Below are 18,312 nucleotides of genomic sequence, written 5' to 3'. Positions count from 1 at the left end.
TAATGTATAGATTTGAGGAATAGCATTCTTATAAATACACTTCTGTGTTGACATGCCAGGAATTCGAGAGTGGACTTTTACTAATTATTCTTAAAATGATCAATGTTTTTCAATTTTGCAGCCATTCATAACAGTGGGCATTGATCATGTTTAATTCACAATACCCATAAAATGATTGTGCATTTTCAACTTTTCATATATTTTAGATAACATACAAAACCTTGTACCATATTACAGTTTTAATCAAAATAAAATGAAGTTATAATTGTTTTTTGCTCCATGGAAAAACACACATACCTGCATGTACACATTTCATAAAATGTTTCGAGCTGGTATTACTACAACACTCACTGCTATAGAAATAATAACTGTTATACTAGGTGTAAAAGTACTTCATACTATTTAATAAATAGAAAAAAATGAAAATGACAAAGACAAAGCTACAGAACTCCACACCACACTGTTTAGCTGCTATCCACAGAATGCACTGTACAGGGGATTTCTAAAGGAGTATATTCTGCCTATTAACACTACTGAAATGATTAAACTATTGTTTGCATACAAATTCCAAGGTTCTACTTTTTAGTGTTTTCCACACTTCAAACATTTAGTCACAATCCTTTCTCTTCTGTTTTGCATTTTATTCAGTTTTCAAATAAGGCAATTCTGTTAAACATTTCCAGAGATCATTCCATTACAAACCATACATTACACCATACATTACACAAATGCCTGACTTGCCTAGGCCTCTTCAACCAGTCTCTCCACTGCATTAGTGATTTCATATGATGTGGGGTAACCTTAAAAGGAGATCATCCCTTCTTACACAGATAAAGCTTACGCTTCTGTGAAGATCTTCTTAATTGTTCATCAAATAAGTGGGTCTTGTGTCGAATCTATACTTCACACCAGGGGCGGACTGGGACCAAAAAACAGTCCTGGACTTTTACCCAGGGGGGCGATAAAGTGCGGTCCGGGGGTGGGGGGATGGGGGGGGTTATTGGCAATGTGGTGACCGGCCCACGTGGGAATCAACCAGCCCACCAAACTAATAAATGGATAGGCCCAATGCAAGAATTGCCCAATGGCCAGTGTGCCTATGCTCCACACATTTTAAGGTTACTGTGGGAATACCTGGGTCATTCACATTGATTTGTTTGGTACTCAAGCCATGTATACACATTTTATACGTTTAGATTTAACACGTCTAACACTTAAAATACTTGTAAATCCAGATCTAATATCTTTGGTCTGACAATCTTCTGCTCTTGGTTTACTTCAACTGAGAAAGATGAATATAAAAATTGAAATGTTTTGATTTATTGACCAATATTTAATACTAAGTATTAACAGTGTAAATAAATACACACAATGAGCAAAGCACATGTCTTTCACACTAAAACACAAACACTTTGAAACAGGTATCAGCAATCCACATGGCCAGATTGCAAAAGCAAAGTTTAGGAGACCTCAACAATCGTCACTGACCTTGTCATTGAGGACCCATGAAATGCTATCCCCCCCTTTTATTCAATTTACGTTGGTACATTCCAACCCATCCCCAGTGCTGTAAACACATAGCACTGGGCAATACCATATTAGGAAAGGTGATCAGGAAAAACAGTGGGGTCTGGAAAGTGAAACAATGCTGCCTATGCTGTGAGGAAAGGTCACTGGCTCCACATCAGAAGACTCCCTACAAGAACCTTTAACCATTTAAGGCCTCCAGACATGTGTTTACTTACTGTAGTCAGAGGTGCTAGAATCCCAGCTTCAGTTGTCCCTCCAGCATTATACAAAGGTGTGCCTCTGCTCTCTAACCCTGATAAGACAAACTGCACTGATTCTATTTCAATACAAAAACAGGAATTTGTTTTTAAACACAGGTGCTCCTGCCACAACTTCCCTAACTTAAGAAACAGCGCCCAGCCTTTCTTTAATATAGTGTGTGCGATGGGTGTCCTGAGACAGGGTACTATTATAAGGTTCCAGGCAGCTAACAGAGGAGCTGCAGCGCATGCAAGGGCATGCTGCAGTGGGTAGGGTGAGCATCATTACAACTCAGCCAGAGGGGAGTGTGTCTAACAGTTAGCAGAGCTCACGCGGTCAGGCAATCCATAAATGCACAAAATGCTTCAAAATATAATTGTTGCACACACATTTCAGCACACGAGGATCACTGTATCCATAACTCGCTTCCTGACAATACAGACTCACATTGACCATCCAGTGAATGATAGATTTCAAAGTAGTATCTGATTGCAATTAATTGGTAAGTCAGAGTTTTGATTAGGTTAAGCCCACAGTCACCATGCAGGGAGAGGAGCACAGAATCACACAGAGACAGAAGGCTGACGTTTAACAACCTTCATCAGCAAATATGTTTATTCTTCAACTTTTTCTTGTTTCCATTTCCTTTGAAAATAAGAGTGTTTCTGCTTGGCAATTTATGTTTTTCTTTTCTTCATTTTTTTATGTTTTTTTTTCTGACATCAGCACAGAGAGAAGCAGAGCTAACATGAAGAAAACATCTACAACAGAGAGGGGTCAGTCTGCAAACAGAATCACTCAGTATCATACCAGGTATCTATGACACAATGGACCCACTAACCTGCACAGAAACACAGAGCTGCAGTGTGGGGCCCCATTGTGCTGCCCCCTCAGTGCCGGGGCCCAAGGGTCTTCTGCCTTTTAATATCTCTCAAGCTCCTTATTACTTAACTGAAAAAAATATTCATTTTATTAGTGAGGACAAATATTTTCTTTGCTGAAGACATCATTAAAACCAGAAGGACTGGAGCTCTCCAGGACCACAACAGGTTCTTACTGAAGAAACAATTAGATCAATTAAGTAAGTGAGAGCTGAGGGAGTGCCCACACACAGGGTCCCCCACTGCAGACGGCCACACAACAGGTCAGAGGTCACAGGTCAGACCCAAAGAAAACAGAACACTACAGCTGCAGAGACACTCAGAAAATAACGAAGTCCGTATCTGAATATTAATAGATAGAAATAGACAGAGAAGACAGAGATAGAGATGGACAGATAAATATATAGATACATATTCAAAAATAAAAACAGCAACAATAGCATAATTACAGTAAAAATAAAACAGTAAAAATATAAAATAAGTAATGTACAATGAACACAAAATGTGTTGGTATTTATATTTTCTACTTCTTCTCGTTTCATTGACCTATATTTTAGAGGAGAGACTGGCTGTGACTGGAACAGCCTACCTTCATTATTTACACACCCTGTCTGGACACTGGGCTAGGAGCTGCCCAGTGATGGGGTTGGGTCAGTGCTGGCTCTGGTTCGGCTCGGACAGCCTGGCTCTGACTCCTAAGGACTGAATCAGTTTGGGAGGGAGTGGCGCACAAGCAGCCAGCACTCCTCCTTCGGCACTGGAACCGAGACAGACACACGGACAGGCAGGCAGGCCGGCAGCAGGCCTTAGGGAGGAAGCTTACAGCGCAGTGGTGGAAACCCAGACCTCCCTACAGGGCTGTGGTCAGCCTGTCACCATCACTGTGATTGCTGCTGCCCAGACCCATGGGCTGACCTCTGACCTGCCAGACAGAGCAGCAAAATAACCAGAACCCTACCACTGGGCTGTTAGTGGTAACAATGAAAATGAGCTTCAGAGAAAAACACAGAGAACTAGCTCCCTCAGCTAAAGGGAGATTAACAGCAAAGATCATCATAATAAGAACAATAACTTCTGTATCAGCCATCAATCACACATTTATACAAACTCCTGGCAGTGTTTCTGCAGGTCCAACAAGCTCCTTGTGTTCCATTATACTGAAGTATATACTGAAGGGCTGTGAAGGGCCTGCATGCTTTAGTTCAGATCAAACACTGTCCAGGAGAGTTGTTGTTTTGGCCAGCGTTGGCTGACTGTCCCTTTAGGCAGTGACAATGACCCCATGATCAGACTGCACTGGCCAGTTGATCATAAGCCAGTCCACCCGTGTGAGACAGCCAGGGCCAACATCCCCTAACCTGCCACCTCAAGTGACATTGCGCTGGTGAAACAAGGACCCAACTGGGTCACACACACTGCGGACGGATAAAAAGAAAACGGGTCCTTCCACTTTTACTGGAGTTTCTGCTGCTCTTCTGTCTGCTGCCCATCCATCCTCAGGATGAGTCTCAGTTTACAGTCTCTCTGTCTCTCTCTCGCTCTCGTCCCTTCGTCTCACTGGGGGGGCAGGGCTCTTCTGGGGGACAGGGGGTTCAGTCAGTCTGATGTAACAGAGGGACAGAGGGGCAGCTCTCGCTCTCTCTCTCTTTCCCTCTCCCCTCTCTCCTCACCCCTCTCCCTCTCTCTCTCTTTCTCTCTCTCTCTCACTCCTTCACTGTGGGGGGGGCACTGGGGGGGTGGCAGCCAGGGTGGGGGGAAGGGAGTCAGGAGGCAGGGGGGCACTGGACTCTGTCATCCCAAAAACAACAAAAAATAATAAATTATACAATTAACACCAAAGACAGAGAGAAAGAGAGAGAAGAGGGAAAAAGAGTGGTAGTAGTGACTGTGATACATGTGCCACAGTCACCATCAGCAGGCAGTGGGGTGGTACTGCAGGTAATATACACTGCCCACTACTGCACTCATTGATACAGAGATTGGCAGAGAGAGAGAGATACAGAAGAGAGACAGATTGACAGAGAGAGAGAGAATGACAGACTCAGAATGACTCACCGTGGTGTAGGGTGGCGCTGGTGGGGGGCTGGGTTGGGGGGGGCTGGTTTGGGGGTGCACAGGGGGCTGGGGGGGGAGTGTGCTGGCCTGGGGGGGGGGCAGGGCCAGGCTGTGCCTCGCCAGGCTGGGAGGAGGAGGAAGAAGAGGAAGACGAGGAAGAGGAGGAAGAAGAAGAGGGGTGGGGTGCGGCAGTGGGGGGTGCTGGACTGGGGGCAGGGGGGGCCCCAGGTGTGTTGGGGGCTGGCGGGGGGACGCTGAGGCCCTGGGGAGGGGCAGCAGCAGGGGGCCCGCTGGGCGGGGGGGGCTGGGTGGGGGTGCTGTGCTGCTGGTGCTGAATCTGCTGGAAGTGCTGCTGCCTCGCCCTCATCTCTGCGTACTTCAACTGCTCCATGTGGAAGGACTGGCGGTCAGCCAGCAGCTGCTGCCTCTGGTACTCCAGCTGCAGGATGAGAGAGAGAGAGAGAAAGAGAGACAGAAGGAGAGAGAGAAGGACAGAGACAGTTTGTTTAAAGTGGATGCTCCAACAGGAGATATCACAGCCAGGCACTATGAAGATAGTTTAATGTGTCTGTGTCTTGACTCATTATCCTCCTAACCCCATCCCAAACACATTCCCCCCACCGCCCCACCCTCACCGCCTCTCTCTCGCGGTCCATGATGGTCTCCAGCTCCTCGAAGTGCCTCAGCTTGATCTCCAGCTTCTTCATCTGCGTTTCCACCAGCAGAGCTACCAGAGACTTGATCTTCCTCTCCTCCACCGCAGCCAGGTGCTGAGCAGGGAGGCAGGCAGACAGTCAGACAAAAGGACACAGACAGGAGAGAAAGACAGACAGATTTTCTGACTGACAGACAGGGAGATGAACAAACAAACAATAGGAAAAACAGGCAGGTAGGCACACAGACTGACAGACAGGTAGACAGACCGACCTTGGCCTTGACTGCAGCGGCGGCCAGGGCGGAGGCAGCGGCGGTGGCCAGATTCCCCTCCCCCACATCTCTCTCCACCTTTGCCCTCCTCTCTCCCTCACTCTCGGTCTCCCTTCGCCCTTCTTCTAAGCCTTCCTTTCCCTCCTTCTCCTTCTCTCCATCACCTGGAAATGAGAGAGGAATGGGGTGGGGGGGGAGTCATTGCAGGTGTGACTGAGCCTGGATGCACTGCAGAGTGATTACTCCTGAGCTGGAGTCTCTCCTCACCCATCTCAGGGTCTGCCTTCTCTCCTTCTCTCTCCCCTTCTCCCTCTCTCCCTCGATCTTCTTCCTTCTTTCCATTCTCTCCTTGTTTGTCCTCCTCCTCCAGCGAGCCCTCCTTACTCTCCTTAAAATGAGCAGAGAGAGATACAGGGAGAGTAAATTCCTGAACTGCACAGACTCATAGTCCCTTTTTAAAGTGTTAACAACTGTTCAGAATTGATTGTGTGTAAACAGGACTGTGCAGTTACAGAGCTCAGTGAATTGAGGAGAGGAGAAGGAGTGGAGGAGTGGACAGCGGGGGAGGGGGGGGTGGTGATTGGTACCTTGCTCTCTCTCTTGTCCTCGCTGGCCTGGCTGTCACTCTTGTTTTCCTCACTGCTCTCCTCTGCAACACAGACAAAAACAGTGTCAGTTTGACTGTCAGTCAGCCAGTGATTATTAGTCAGCAGTGCCAATATGTCTGTGTTAATGCGTCAGTGTACACTGTATCAGAGTGTCAGTGTGTTAGAGTACACTGTGTCACTGCATCTCTCACCAGCACGCTCACCCTCCTCCAGGGCAGTGCCAGCAATGCCGCTGCTGTCCAGCCCATACAGGGGGTCCTGCCGGCCGCTCGCCCGGGCTGCCTCCTCCACCCGCCGCACATGGGCCTCCACCAGCGCTGACGGCACCTCCTCCTTCATCCGCGAGAACTCCTCTGTCGGGGGCAAAATACATTACTTATGCCTCTGCAAGAACAATGTTTACAACTGTACCTGTCCAAGGCCCTTACCCAGTGCACTGCGAGCTGCGGCGGCGGCCACACGGGGGTCCACCACGGAGGCCAGGAATGCCACGGTGCTCATCACCGGGTTCCCCGCCTGGCTGAAGGGGACGGGCTGGAAGGCCAGAGGCCCCAGAGACGCCTGGCTGTCCTCTAGGTACGGGTCCTCGATCGGCAGCCGCAGGAAGTGAAGTATGCACTCGTCCTGCGTGCGGCTGCCCACGTGCTCCGACACCTTGTTCCAGTCGTCTTTGTACATCTCCAGAGCCTTAGGGGGAGAGGGGGGGGTTCTTAAAGAGTGATGGAGAGACTAAGAGGCAGAGGGGCGGAGAGATGGGCAGAACAACGGACCGGAGGGATGCAGGACACCGGCTCACCTCCAGCAGCAGCAGGGTCTCCTGCTCTGTCCACTCCCGTGTGGCGCTGGCTGCACTCTTACTCTGCACAACAACAACAAAAACAGGTCAGTTCTGGAAGATTGTGCTTAACACATCTGCACTAGTCGTAACGCAGTAAAACTGTATTCTCTCTCCATCCTCCTCCCTCTCCCACAGTACCTTGGCTGGCCCACTTTTCTTGCTGTACATGTCTGTCCTCAGGCCAAAGTTCTGCAGGTCAGCCGGCTTCTCCTTCACCTTCTCTGGGAAACTGAGCATCTGCTGGGAGGCGGGGGTCTTGGCAGGGGTAGGAAGGGAGAGAGAGGCATATGATGACTCAAAGGCGAATACACTTACACATTCAAAATCATGTTCTCTCAGCACTCTCTTTCACTTTCTCATTCTCTCTCTCTCTCTCTCTCACCTGGGATGTTTTGGGCTGCAGGGGCACCAGGCCAGAGGGAGTGTCAGCCAGGACGTGGAAGTGCGAAGTGGGGGGGGGGCCCATCGGGGTGGGGCGGCTCTCTGCATCCACCTGGTAATTAATCAGGCCCCACTGTTCTAGGAATGCATGGACCCTGAAAAAGGAAGGGAGGGTGAGGGGGAGGGTGAGGGTGAGGGTGAGAGAGAGAGAGAGAGAGAGAGAGAAAGAGAGAGAGAGGGAAGGATGTCAGTAGCTATACTTTACACAGACACACACAGAGAGAGAGAGAGAAGGGGGAAGACAAGGAAAGAAAGACAAAGACACAGCTGGAGTGCAGAGAGACCTCCTGACCTCATGATGGCACACACATCCCCAGCCAGGTTGCGGCGGCAGGCGGTGGAGGTCAGGTACTCCTGGGGGTTCAGGCGGTATGTGTCAATCATGAAGTTCCTGTAGGCCAGGTAACTGCAGACAAAAGGAAGAGGCAGAGGTCATGTGAATTCATTGTGTATCTGTGAGTGCAGTTGTATAGTGAGTTGTGTAGTTCGGCTCACATCTCAGGGGTCTTGGACTTGTTCTTGCCATTGAAGAATTCTGGAAGGGCTCTGCGCTCGATGGCATGAACACTGAGAGAGAGAAAGAAAAAGAGAATGACAGAGAGGGGGTTACTGAAGTTGTGTAGGGGTGCAGTGTGACAGGTTGTGTAGCGGTGCAGTGTGGCGGTTGTAGTGTGACAGTTGTGTAGTGGTGCACTGTGGCAGTATTATAGTGCTGCAGTATGACAGGTGTGCAGTGGTGCACTGTGGCAGTATTAGAGGTGCAGTGTGACAGTTGTGTAGTGGTGCACTGTGGCAGTATTATAGTGGTTCAGTGTGACAGATGTGTAGTGGTGCACTGTCACAGTTGTGTAGTGGTGCAATGTGACAGTTGTGTCATGGTGCAGTGTGATAGTATTATAGAGGTGCAGTGTGACAGTTGTGTAATGGTGCACTGTGGCAGTTGTGTAGAGGTACAGTGTGACAGTTGTGTAGTGGTGCACTGTGGCAGTATTATACTGGTTCAGTGTGACAGTTGTGTAGTGGTGCAGTGTGACAGTTGTGTAGTGGTGCAGTGTGACCGCTGTGTATTGGTGTAGTGTGACCATTGTGTAGTGGTGCACTGTGGCAGTATTATAGTGGTGCAGTGGACAGCTGTGTAGCTGTACAGTGCGACATTTGTGTAGTGGTGCACTGTGGCAGTATTATAGTGCTGCAGTGTGACAGTATTATAGTGCTGCAGTGTGACAGTTGTGTAGTGGTGCACTGTGGCAGTATTATAGAGGTGCAGTGTGACAGTTGTGTAGTGGTGCACTGTGGCAGTATTATAGAGGTGCAGTGTGACAGTTGTGCAGAGGTGCAGTGCGACAGTTGTGCAGTGGTGCACTGTGGCAGTATTATAGAGGTGCACTGTGACAGTTGTGTAGTGGTGCACTGTGGCAGTATTATAGAGGTGCAGTGTGACAGTATTATAGTGCTGCAGTGTGATAGTTGTGTAGTGGTGCACTGTGGCAGTATTAGAGGTGCAGTGTGACAGTTGTGTAGTGGTGCACTGTGGCAGTATTATAGTGGTTCAGTGTGACAGATGTGTAGTGGTGCACTGTCACAGTTGTGTAGTGGTGCAGTGTGACAGTTGTGTCGTGGTGCACTGTGGCAGTATTAGAGGTGCAGTGTGACAGTTGTGTTGTGGTGCACTGTGGCAGTATTATAGAGGTGCAGTGTGACAGTTGTGTAATGGTGCACTGTGGCAGTTGTAGTGTGACAGTAGTGTAGTGGTGCACTTTGACAGTTGTGTAGTTGTGCACTGTGGCAATTGTGTAGAGGTGCAGTGTGACAGGTGTGCAGTGGTGCACTGTGGCAGTATTATAGAGGTGCAGTGTGACAGTTGTGTAATGGTGCACTGTGGCAATTGTGTAGAGGTGCAGTGTGACAGTTGTGTCGTGGTGCACTGTGGCAGTATTATAGTGGTTCAGTGTGACAGATGTGTAGTGGTGCACTGTCACAGTTGTGTAGTGGTGCAGTGTGACAGTTGTGTCGTGGTGCACTGTGGCAGTTGTAGTGTGACAGTTGTGTAGTGGTGCACTTTGACAGTTGTGTAGTTGTGCACTGTGGCAATTGTGTAGAGGTGCAGTGTGACAGGTGTGCAGTGGTGCAGTGTGACAGTTGTGTAGTGGTGCACTGTGGCAGTATTATAGAGGTGCAGTGTGACAGTTGTGTAATGGTGCACTGTGGCAATTGTGTAGAGGTGCAGTGTGACAGTTGTGTAGTGGTGCACTGTCAGTATTATACAGGTGCACTGTGGCAGTTATGTAGAGGTGCAGTGTGACAGTTGTGTAGTGGTGCACTGTGGCAGTTATGTAGAGGTGCAGTGTGACAGTTGTGTAGTGGTGCACTGTGGCAATTGTGTAGAGGTGCAGTGTGACAGTTGTGCAGTGGTGTAGTGTGACAGTTGTGCAGTGGTGCACTGTGGCAGTATTATAGTGGTTCAGTGTGACAGATGTGTAGTGGTGCACTGTCACAGTTGTGTAGTGGTGCAGTGCGACAGTAGTAGTGTGACAGTTGTGCAGTGGTGCAGTGTGGCAGTATTATAGTGGTGCAGTGTGACAGTTGTGTAGTGGTGCACTGTGGCAGTATTATAGAGGTGCAGTGTGACAGTTGTGCAGAGGTGCTGTGTGACAGTTGTGTAGTGGTGCAGTGTGACAGTGGCATAGCGGTGCAGTGCGACAGTTGTATAGTGGTGTAGTGTGACAGTTGTGTAGTAGTGCAGTCTGACAGTTGCGCAGTGGTGCACTCTGACAGTTGCATAGTGGTGCACTGTGGCAGTGTTATAGAGGTGCAGTGTGACAGTTGTGTAGTGGTGCACTGTGGCAGTATTATAGTGCTGCAGTGTGATAGTTGTGCAGTGGTGCACTGTGGCAGTATTATAGTGCTGCACTGTGGCAGTTGTGTAGAGGTGCAGTGTGACAGTTGTGTAGTGCTGCAGTGTGACAGTATTTTAGTGCTGCAGTGTGACAGTATTATAGTGCTGCAGTGTGATAGTTGTGTAGTGGTGCACTGTGGCAGTATTAGAGGTGCAGTGTGACAGTTGTGTAGTGGTGCACTGTGGCAGTATTATAGTGGTTCAGTGTGACAGATGTGTAGTGGTGCACTGTCACAGTTGTGTAGTGGTGCAGTGTGACAGTTGTGTCGTGGTGCACTGTGGCAGTATTAGAGGTGCAGTGTGACAGTTGTGTTGTGGTGCACTGTGGCAGTATTATAGAGGTGCAGTGTGACAGTTGTGTAATGGTGCACTGTGGCAGTTGTAGTGTGACAGTTGTGTAGTGGTGCACTTTGACAGTTGTGTAGTTGTGCACTGTGGCAATTGTGTAGAGGTGCAGTGTGACAGTTGTGTAGTGGTGCACTGTGGCAGTATTATAGAGGTGCAGTGTGACAGTTGTGTAATGGTGCACTGTGGCAATTGTGTAGAGGTGCAGTGTGACAGTTGTAGTGTGACAGTTGTGTAGTGGTGCACTGTGGCAGTATTATAGAGGTGCAGTGTGACAGTTGTGCAGAGGTGCTGTGTGACAGTTGTGTAGTGGTGAAGTGTGGAAGTATTATAGTGGTGAATTGTGACAGTTGTGTAGAGGTGCAGTGTGACAGCTGTGTAGTGGTGCAGTGTGACAGTGGCATAGCGGTGCAGTGCGACAGTTGTATAGTGGTGTAGTGTGACAGTTGTGTAGTAGTGCAGTCTGACAGTTGCGCAGTGGTGCACTCTGACAGTTGCATAGTGGTGCACTGTGGCAGTGTTATAGAGGTGCAGTGTGACAGTTGTGTAGTGGTGCACTGTGGCAGTATTGTAGAGGTGCAGTGTGACAGTTGTAGTGTGAGTTGTGTAGTGGTACACTGTCACAGTTGTGTAGTGGTGCACTGTGGCAGTATTATAGAGGTGCAGTGTGACCGTTGTGTAGTGGTGCACTGTGGCAGTATTATAGTGGTGTATTGTGACAGTTGTGTAGAGGCGCAGTGTGACAGTTGCGTAGTGCTGCACTGTGGCAGTATTATAGAGGTGAAGTGTGACAGTTGTGTAGCGGTGCACTGTGACAGTATTATAGAAGTGCAGTGTGACAGTTGTGTAATGGTGCACTGTGGCAGTTGTGTAGCGGTGCACTGTGACAGTATTATAGAAGTGCAGTGTGACAGTTGTGTAATGGTGCACTGTGGCAGTTGTGTAGAGGTGCAGTGTGACAGTTGTAGTGTGAGTTGTGTAGTGGTGCACTGTCACAGTTGTGTAGTGGTGCACTGTGGCAGTATTATAGAGGTGCAGTGTGACCGCTGTATATTGGTGTAGTGTGACCATTGTGTAGTGGTGCACTGTGGCAGTATTATAGTGGTGCAGTGTGACAGTTGTGTAGTGGTGCATTGTGGCAGTATTATAGTGGTGTATTGTGACAGTTGTAGTGTGACAGTTTTGTAGTGGTGTAGTGTGGCAGTATTATAGTTGTGTATTGTGACAGTTGTGTAGAGGTGCAGTGTGACAGTTGTGTACCTGTTGTAGTCAAACCAGGCGGCATAGCTGGGGATAATGATATGGTGGGTCTGTTCGGTGACATTGTCCTCGTGGAGATCAGTCCCCCTCAGCGGCTCCCCCCTCACACTGGGGCTGGCCTGCTCCTCCTCCTAAACACAGACAGCACTGACAGTGAAGACAGAACCATCCCACACCAGCCCCCTGCCCTTCACAACTTCCCCCCCTGCCCATCCTTCCCCCCCCCCCCTCCCTCCCTCCCTCCCTCCCCAACCCTCTCTTTCCCTACTCACCTTCCCCACCGCCTCCATCGACTCATCCTCCTGCTCGTCTGTGGAAGAGGGGAGGAGAGGAGAGGTGAATAGAGTGGTTACACCCTGCAGGGCACTTTAGTCCCATATAGGGAGGAGTAACAGAAAAGGGGGAGGACCAAGAGAGGGAGTGAGAAGGAGGTAGGAAGAGACAGAACTCACCTAGGTCTGTCATGGTTCCCCCCTTGACCGGCGCAGACTCTGAATCTTTCTTAGTGTTTACTGTAGAGAGAGAGACTGAGTGAGAATAACAAACAGATGAATGATCTAGATTGTTGCAGTTGTTGGTTGGCAGGTGTGTCAGTATATTAGCCGTGATTGGCCAATAAGTTTGTCAGTATAGCAGTAGGCAGTAGTGACTGGCCAGCGAGTGAGGGGGCAGTACCGGTCTTGGGCAGCGTGACCTCCTCCACCGCAGGCACTGGTGATGGCTCGTCCAGCTCCTTGGTCAGGTCCTCCTGCTCCTCCTCACGGTGGCCGCGCTTTGACTTGGCATAGGGAGTCGCCGGCCTGGAGGGGAGGCACAGCCACACACACAAACTAACACAGTCATGAACACTAATATGCTGATTTAAACAGATCCAAACTTATATAAACTGATACACAAACTGCACAGACTAACTGACATACATGCTGATGCAAGACAGGCACAGTGCTGTACAGCTGACTACACTACACTGCAATCCATCCCTCCTTCACCCCTTCACCCTCACTTCTCTCTCTCCCCCCCCCACTCTCTCTCTCTCACCCCTTCTTGGCATTCTTCTTCTTGGTCTCAGGTGTGGTGGTGGGTGAGGGAGAGGGGGAGCGTTTCCTCTTCTTGGCATTCCCAGGCTTCCTGTCCCGCCGCTCACCGTCAGGGGGGCTGACCTCGTCCGTCAGCGTTTTGGCTGAAATGCGCTTCCTGCGCAGCCCCTCCCCCGCTTCATAGTCCTCCTCTGTCATCCACTCGTTAAAGCAGTCCAGGTCCAGGATCCACTTTGCATGCACCTGGGAGAGTTCAGTGGGTCAATGCCAAGGACAGTGTCTCATGGTTCAGTGTGTCAATGTCAAGATCAATATCTCATGGGTCACTGTGTTTGGCAGGGTCAGTGTTAATGCATCTGTGTAAGGGGTCAGTGTGTCAATGTCAAGGTCAGTGTCAGTGTCTGAGGGGTCAGTGTGTTTAGGAGGGTTAGTGTGCTTGGGGGGGATCAGTACTTTGCGGGGTTTCTCTGGAGTTGGGGGGTCCTCCACAGCTGCCTCCACCTCACTGGCTGGAATCCAGGTATCATAACTGCAAAACAGGGAACAGCACAGTAACACAGAGAGGAACACAGTAGGCACATTTACACTGCCATTTCTGATCCAGATCAAATGCATCGGAACATTTGATCACGATCAGTAGTGTTGTGTTTACACTGCCAGTTGATCAGGATCAACTTACAGCCGCTACAGGGGTCCTCGCATGCATACTAGCAAGCAAGTCCAAACTTCATTATATGCATATATTAAATTAGTCCTTTAGAACACAGCTATATCAAAAACATTTAAAACCAACCAAGTAAAACCAACGCACTTGCATATTTTAAGCATTTTAAATGCATATACAAACATTTTTGCAAACACAAAATAAGTTACTTTTTGCAGATAAAGTAACAAGCCATTTAGTGTTAACTTTAACAATATTTTATTTGTAATAAGGGAAACACTTTTATAATGCTCTTATGTTTTGTAAGTCACCCTGGATAATGGTGTCTGCTAAGAAATAAATAATAATAATAAGTAGGGAAGGTCTCTTATCTGCTCCACAGATGCATGTCTGCCGCCTGCCTTTAAAACGCAGCCGCATTAGCATGTCAGACCAAACTTAATTTTTATAACAACTAAAACCAAAGCACTTGCATATTTTTTCAAAACCGAAGCATTGAAAATAAAATACAATTATACATTTTTGCTAACATAAAATAACATGCTACTGATGCATTTGATCCAGATCAGAAATGGCAGTGTAAATGTGCCTAGTGACACAGGGAACAGCTCAGTGACACAGAGAAGAACAGTGCAGGAAATGTGAGCGTTAGGGTGAGTACCTGTCAGGACAGTAGCCCCAGTGCAGAAGCACCTGTTTGTCTCTCTTCATCACCGGCCGCACCCACTCCTCTGGGGAAACACACAAATACAGTGTTACACACAGAGATACACTGCTACACACACACTCATACACTCAGTATGTAGGCACAATCACTCTCTGCACCTCTAGCTCATTCATCTACACCCCTCATCACCCCCCCCACTATCAGTGACCCATACGGCCCCACTCCCCTCACCCTCTTCTAGGCTGGCCGGGATGGGCACCACAATGTGGGAGCTGGCCGCCCGCTCCTCCGTCACTGAGCCCTACAGGACACAGAGCCGGCCAGGGGTCAGACACAGAGATAGACAGGCAAGTGTAGGGCAGACAGACAGAGAGACTGACAGACAGCTGGAAAGCCAGACAGGTACCTGATGGCGTTTGATGATGTCCTTCAGCTTGCCTAGCAGCTTGGGTTCGATGTCCGAGCTGAGGAATATGACTGGCCGGCTGAGACAGTTATTCTGACAGAGAGAGCCAGGAGGAGACAGAATTACACCTCACAAATCTTCACACTGTTCATCTGAAAGGTAAACGGACAGTACAGCAGGCAGCACTGAAAGAGAAAGTGACAGGTAGTACAGACACACCTGGACCAACGATTTCTCAATGGTCATGAACATCTCCACATTCCTGTCCATTCGGGACGGGTTCTGGAAGTCAAACCTCCGCCTGAAAGGGAGAGAGGGGGGGGCGCTGAGACACAGTTTGGAAATATTTGTGTGGTTTTCAAGGGGGACTTGTCAGAGAGTCAGACAGTCAATAAGACATTCAGTCAGTGTATCAGTCAGTCAGACAGTCAGTCAGACTCACCAGCCCTGGTCGCTCTTGAACTTGTATGCTGCTGCCAGGATGTGACATAGAGCACCACCTGACTTGAAGTCCAGGAAACATTTCATCTACAGAGAAGGAGAGGGGAGAGACAATGAGAGGGATAGGAAGAAGGAGAGAAAGAGAGAGATGAAGAGGGTGAGGAAGAAAGCGAGAGGAGTGGGAGAAAGAGAGAGAACTGATCAGAATGATAATACAACATTAGCAGTGAAGGCTGTTGCAGCTCTGTGGGGTGTGTTTCATGTGTTCAGTGGGGTGCAGTGCCTGCACTGCGTGAGAGAGCCCTGTGTGTGTGTTCAGTGTGCAGTTTTCCTCAGGTGCCTGAAGGCATGGTCTGTGCTGTTCAGTGTGTGGAGCATGGCAGAGCTGGTTTTACAGCGTGTCTGTTGTGTGCAGGGGTGTACAGGGATATGCGGGGGGGGGGGGGGGACAGGGGTGGCCACTGCCGCTTTTAATTCCCCTGCTCTTTTTTTCTGAAGTGCCCCATTTGTCCCAATCGCCCCTCCCCCGATCCGTGCCACGATCCGCAAATGGGCAGTTGTACGGCACTTCGTCAGCACCCACCCCCAACCCCAGGCCGCACTTTGTCAGCACCCCCTACCACCCCCCCCGGACCGCACTTTGCCACCAACCCCCCACCGGACCGAAGTGTCCCTTTGTTTGTTTCATCCACTGCCCCCCCGCAAGGCTGTAAACGTCACTGGTCAAGTGTGTCCCCTGTGATTGGCGTATGGTACCGGCAGCTTGGTGAGCGGCGGGTTGCTGACGTGCTTCCCGAACACCTCCTCCTGGAACTGCAGCAGCTGAACCACCAGGCTGGACAGGGACTTGTTAGTGGGCGGCTCTGCCTGGATATACTAAGACACAGAGAAAAGTAAAAGAGGGAGAGGGAAGTTAATACAGACACTGTTCTCTGTCTCAAACACACTAACACAGTCTCTCAGACACAGAGGGTACAGAGAGGGCTGTGTGTTCAGGGAGCCTGAGGCACACAGTCAGATGAAAATTCAGCAGTGCTGTACAGTATCATACAATACAATATAGCACAGTGCAGTATAATACAACATAGAATAAAGCTCTACAAAAAAAATACTATACACTACAGTACAATACAACCGTACAGCACAATTGTATGTAGCACAGAAAAATATACTAATACTATGCAATAATAAAAAATGCACACAATTCTGGTTAGTTTATGTACATTATAGATATAAGATATGATTTCTACATATATTAATCCGTGTTAACGCGCACAGCCCACACCGTTATGCACAGGGTATGATCTGCTTGCACATCTGGCGCACTGCTGGGTAAGAGGAAAGGATGGGGAGGCGCACAATCACACGACCCGCAGCGCCTGGAGAGTGAGGGGGGGTGGGGGGTGTCAGTATAGCTCTGTGTAACGCCGGGGACCCCTGCCCCGACCTGTGAGGTGCAGTGGATTTGTGTGGGGGGTGTCTGTGCGCCACTGGCTGCACGCTGGGCTCGACAGATGTTGCTGCTGGAAAATAACTCCACTGTCGCCTGGCAGCTTAGGCAAGGAGAAAGCAAACGGGCGGGCGCGCACATACATCTCTCTCTCTAGATAGATAGATATATAGAAACACCGGTCTATCCACACACACATATACACTCAGACACGCGTCTCTATGTACACAGACCAGCAGGTCGTCACCGCTCAGCCGCCTGACCGGGTGAGTCTTGCCGCCTTTGTTTACGGCGGCTCATTGTGTCTGACTGCCACAGCTGGATTGCCTGCACCCGACCCCCCCCGCACAGCCTCCCCAGCCCTGCGGCTCCCCGCCACCGTCTCCACGCAGCATTTACTTTAAAGGGGCGGAAAATGAACAGGTACCTTTTTATAATTCTTGCCCAACCAGACCCGGACATTGTCGAACTGCGAAACCGTGTCGGACGCCTCAAAATATTTAACATTCGGGCCGCCGTCTTTCTTCCGTACCGCCATCTTTGCTGGGTAGCCTGCAGAGAAGTCGGCCGTGGGTGCCACCTGGCGGCCGATCGGCGGCACTGCAGCTCTGCATCCTGCACAGAAGGAAGGTCACGGTGAAACTGGCTCCATTGCGGCTCTGCTTTGGAGGGCACTCTCTGCTAAAGGGGTGTACAGAGTAGATCCAAAATGGTGAACAAATCCTTACAGTTTCGCATATTGGTAATGAACTTGAACCCCCCCCCCAACTGAAGTACCGTCCCTTCTTTCGTCATGCAGTTTATCACTGAAAAAAAATGTTGGTATTGAAAACAAAATGGTGAAAATGAGAAGTCTCCCTCGCTCTGTGAGGCACATAATGATAGAGTCTTGCAGTCCTGAGTGTGTGTCCATTTTCACACAGACTCTTCTTCAGTACTGTATGTGTCAATCTGTATCTCAAAACAATATAAAATGTATTTTAAATGTATGTAAATGTATTATCACAGCAGTGGTACCTACATTGTGATCTGGCCAGGCAGTGACGAGCCCTGCCAACCTGAGGCATCAGACAGAGGCCTCATACAGCCATAGCACAGTGTCTATACATTGTCTGTATATTGCACAGTCTGCATACAGCACAGTGTCTATATACCGCACAGTGTATATACTGCACAGTGTCCAGTTTGGCACAGTGTCTTTTAAGGAAAGTGTGTATAGAGCACAGCCCCGATACAGCACAACCCTGACACATAACTGCCTCTATACAGAGCATAACTTGATCTTATTGCAGGGCAGGGCAAATAAATGAAAAAATACAGGAATTAACAGTGATTGCCTACAAGATGGAAATTTTATGGGGTTGTGCAAGAATGTCAGGGCTATAAGACTCTGCATTAAGGTGCATACCCATATTTTATGATAATCAACACTGTGTGATGCTAGAATATATAACTTCTATACCAAGGTGTTTTCTGTGAGCACATATAGAAATATCTATTGCTAATAAGACAAGCCTGTAATTTTAACTCCAAAATGAAAGATAATCTAAACACAGATATAAGCTTCATAAATATATAATAAGGCAACATGTACCTGGAATGGATTTGCTGGACGCTCAGGAGCTT

At 48.9% G+C, this 18,312-nt stretch overlaps 1 protein-coding gene across 1 annotated transcript; it reads right to left on the bottom strand.

The window, feature by feature from the left end:
• Positions 1 to 2,352: 2,352 nt before the first annotated feature.
• On the bottom strand, positions 2,353 to 17,247 carry smarcc2 (SWI/SNF related BAF chromatin remodeling complex subunit C2). The gene is made up of 26 exons (XM_066708665.1): positions 17,114 to 17,247; positions 15,993 to 16,112; positions 15,238 to 15,323; positions 15,015 to 15,096; positions 14,796 to 14,888; positions 14,621 to 14,690; positions 14,384 to 14,453; positions 13,512 to 13,587; positions 13,060 to 13,301; positions 12,697 to 12,821; positions 12,474 to 12,533; positions 12,294 to 12,331; positions 12,022 to 12,152; positions 8,016 to 8,087; positions 7,813 to 7,926; positions 7,462 to 7,615; positions 7,218 to 7,334; positions 7,038 to 7,100; positions 6,670 to 6,928; positions 6,433 to 6,594; positions 6,221 to 6,282; positions 5,901 to 6,021; positions 5,634 to 5,797; positions 5,342 to 5,476; positions 4,707 to 5,145; positions 2,353 to 4,227 (listed from the first exon to the last, which is right to left on the bottom strand). The coding sequence occupies exons 1-26, from the start codon at positions 17,222 to 17,224 to the stop codon at positions 4,160 to 4,162; spliced, it is 3,234 nt and encodes a 1,077-aa protein (XP_066564762.1). The 5' UTR covers positions 17,225 to 17,247; the 3' UTR covers positions 2,353 to 4,159.
• Between the last annotated feature and the right edge of the window lie 1,065 nt (positions 17,248 to 18,312).

This window comes from Amia ocellicauda, chromosome 7, assembly GCF_036373705.1.
Source record: "Amia ocellicauda isolate fAmiCal2 chromosome 7, fAmiCal2.hap1, whole genome shotgun sequence".
In the NCBI taxonomy this organism is placed as follows: domain Eukaryota; kingdom Metazoa; phylum Chordata; class Actinopteri; order Amiiformes; family Amiidae; genus Amia; species Amia ocellicauda.
The sequence above is the reverse complement of the archived record's forward strand: the minus strand, read 5'-3'. Positions and strand labels throughout refer to the sequence as shown.

Bases quoted from the DNA above. Each gene is read 5' to 3' on its own strand.
- smarcc2 (XM_066708665.1), bottom strand. From the start codon at position 17,224: ATGGCGGTACGGAAGAAAGACGGCGGCCCGAATGTTAAATATTTTGAG. The intron at 14,691-14,795 runs GTACCTGTCTGG...TGTGTCCTGTAG, and splicing joins ACATCATCAAACGCCATCAG to GGCTCAGTGACGGAGGAGCG. The intron at 8,088-12,021 runs GTACACAACTGT...TCTCTCTCTCAG, and splicing joins GCCTGGTTTGACTACAACAG to TGTTCATGCCATCGAGCGCA.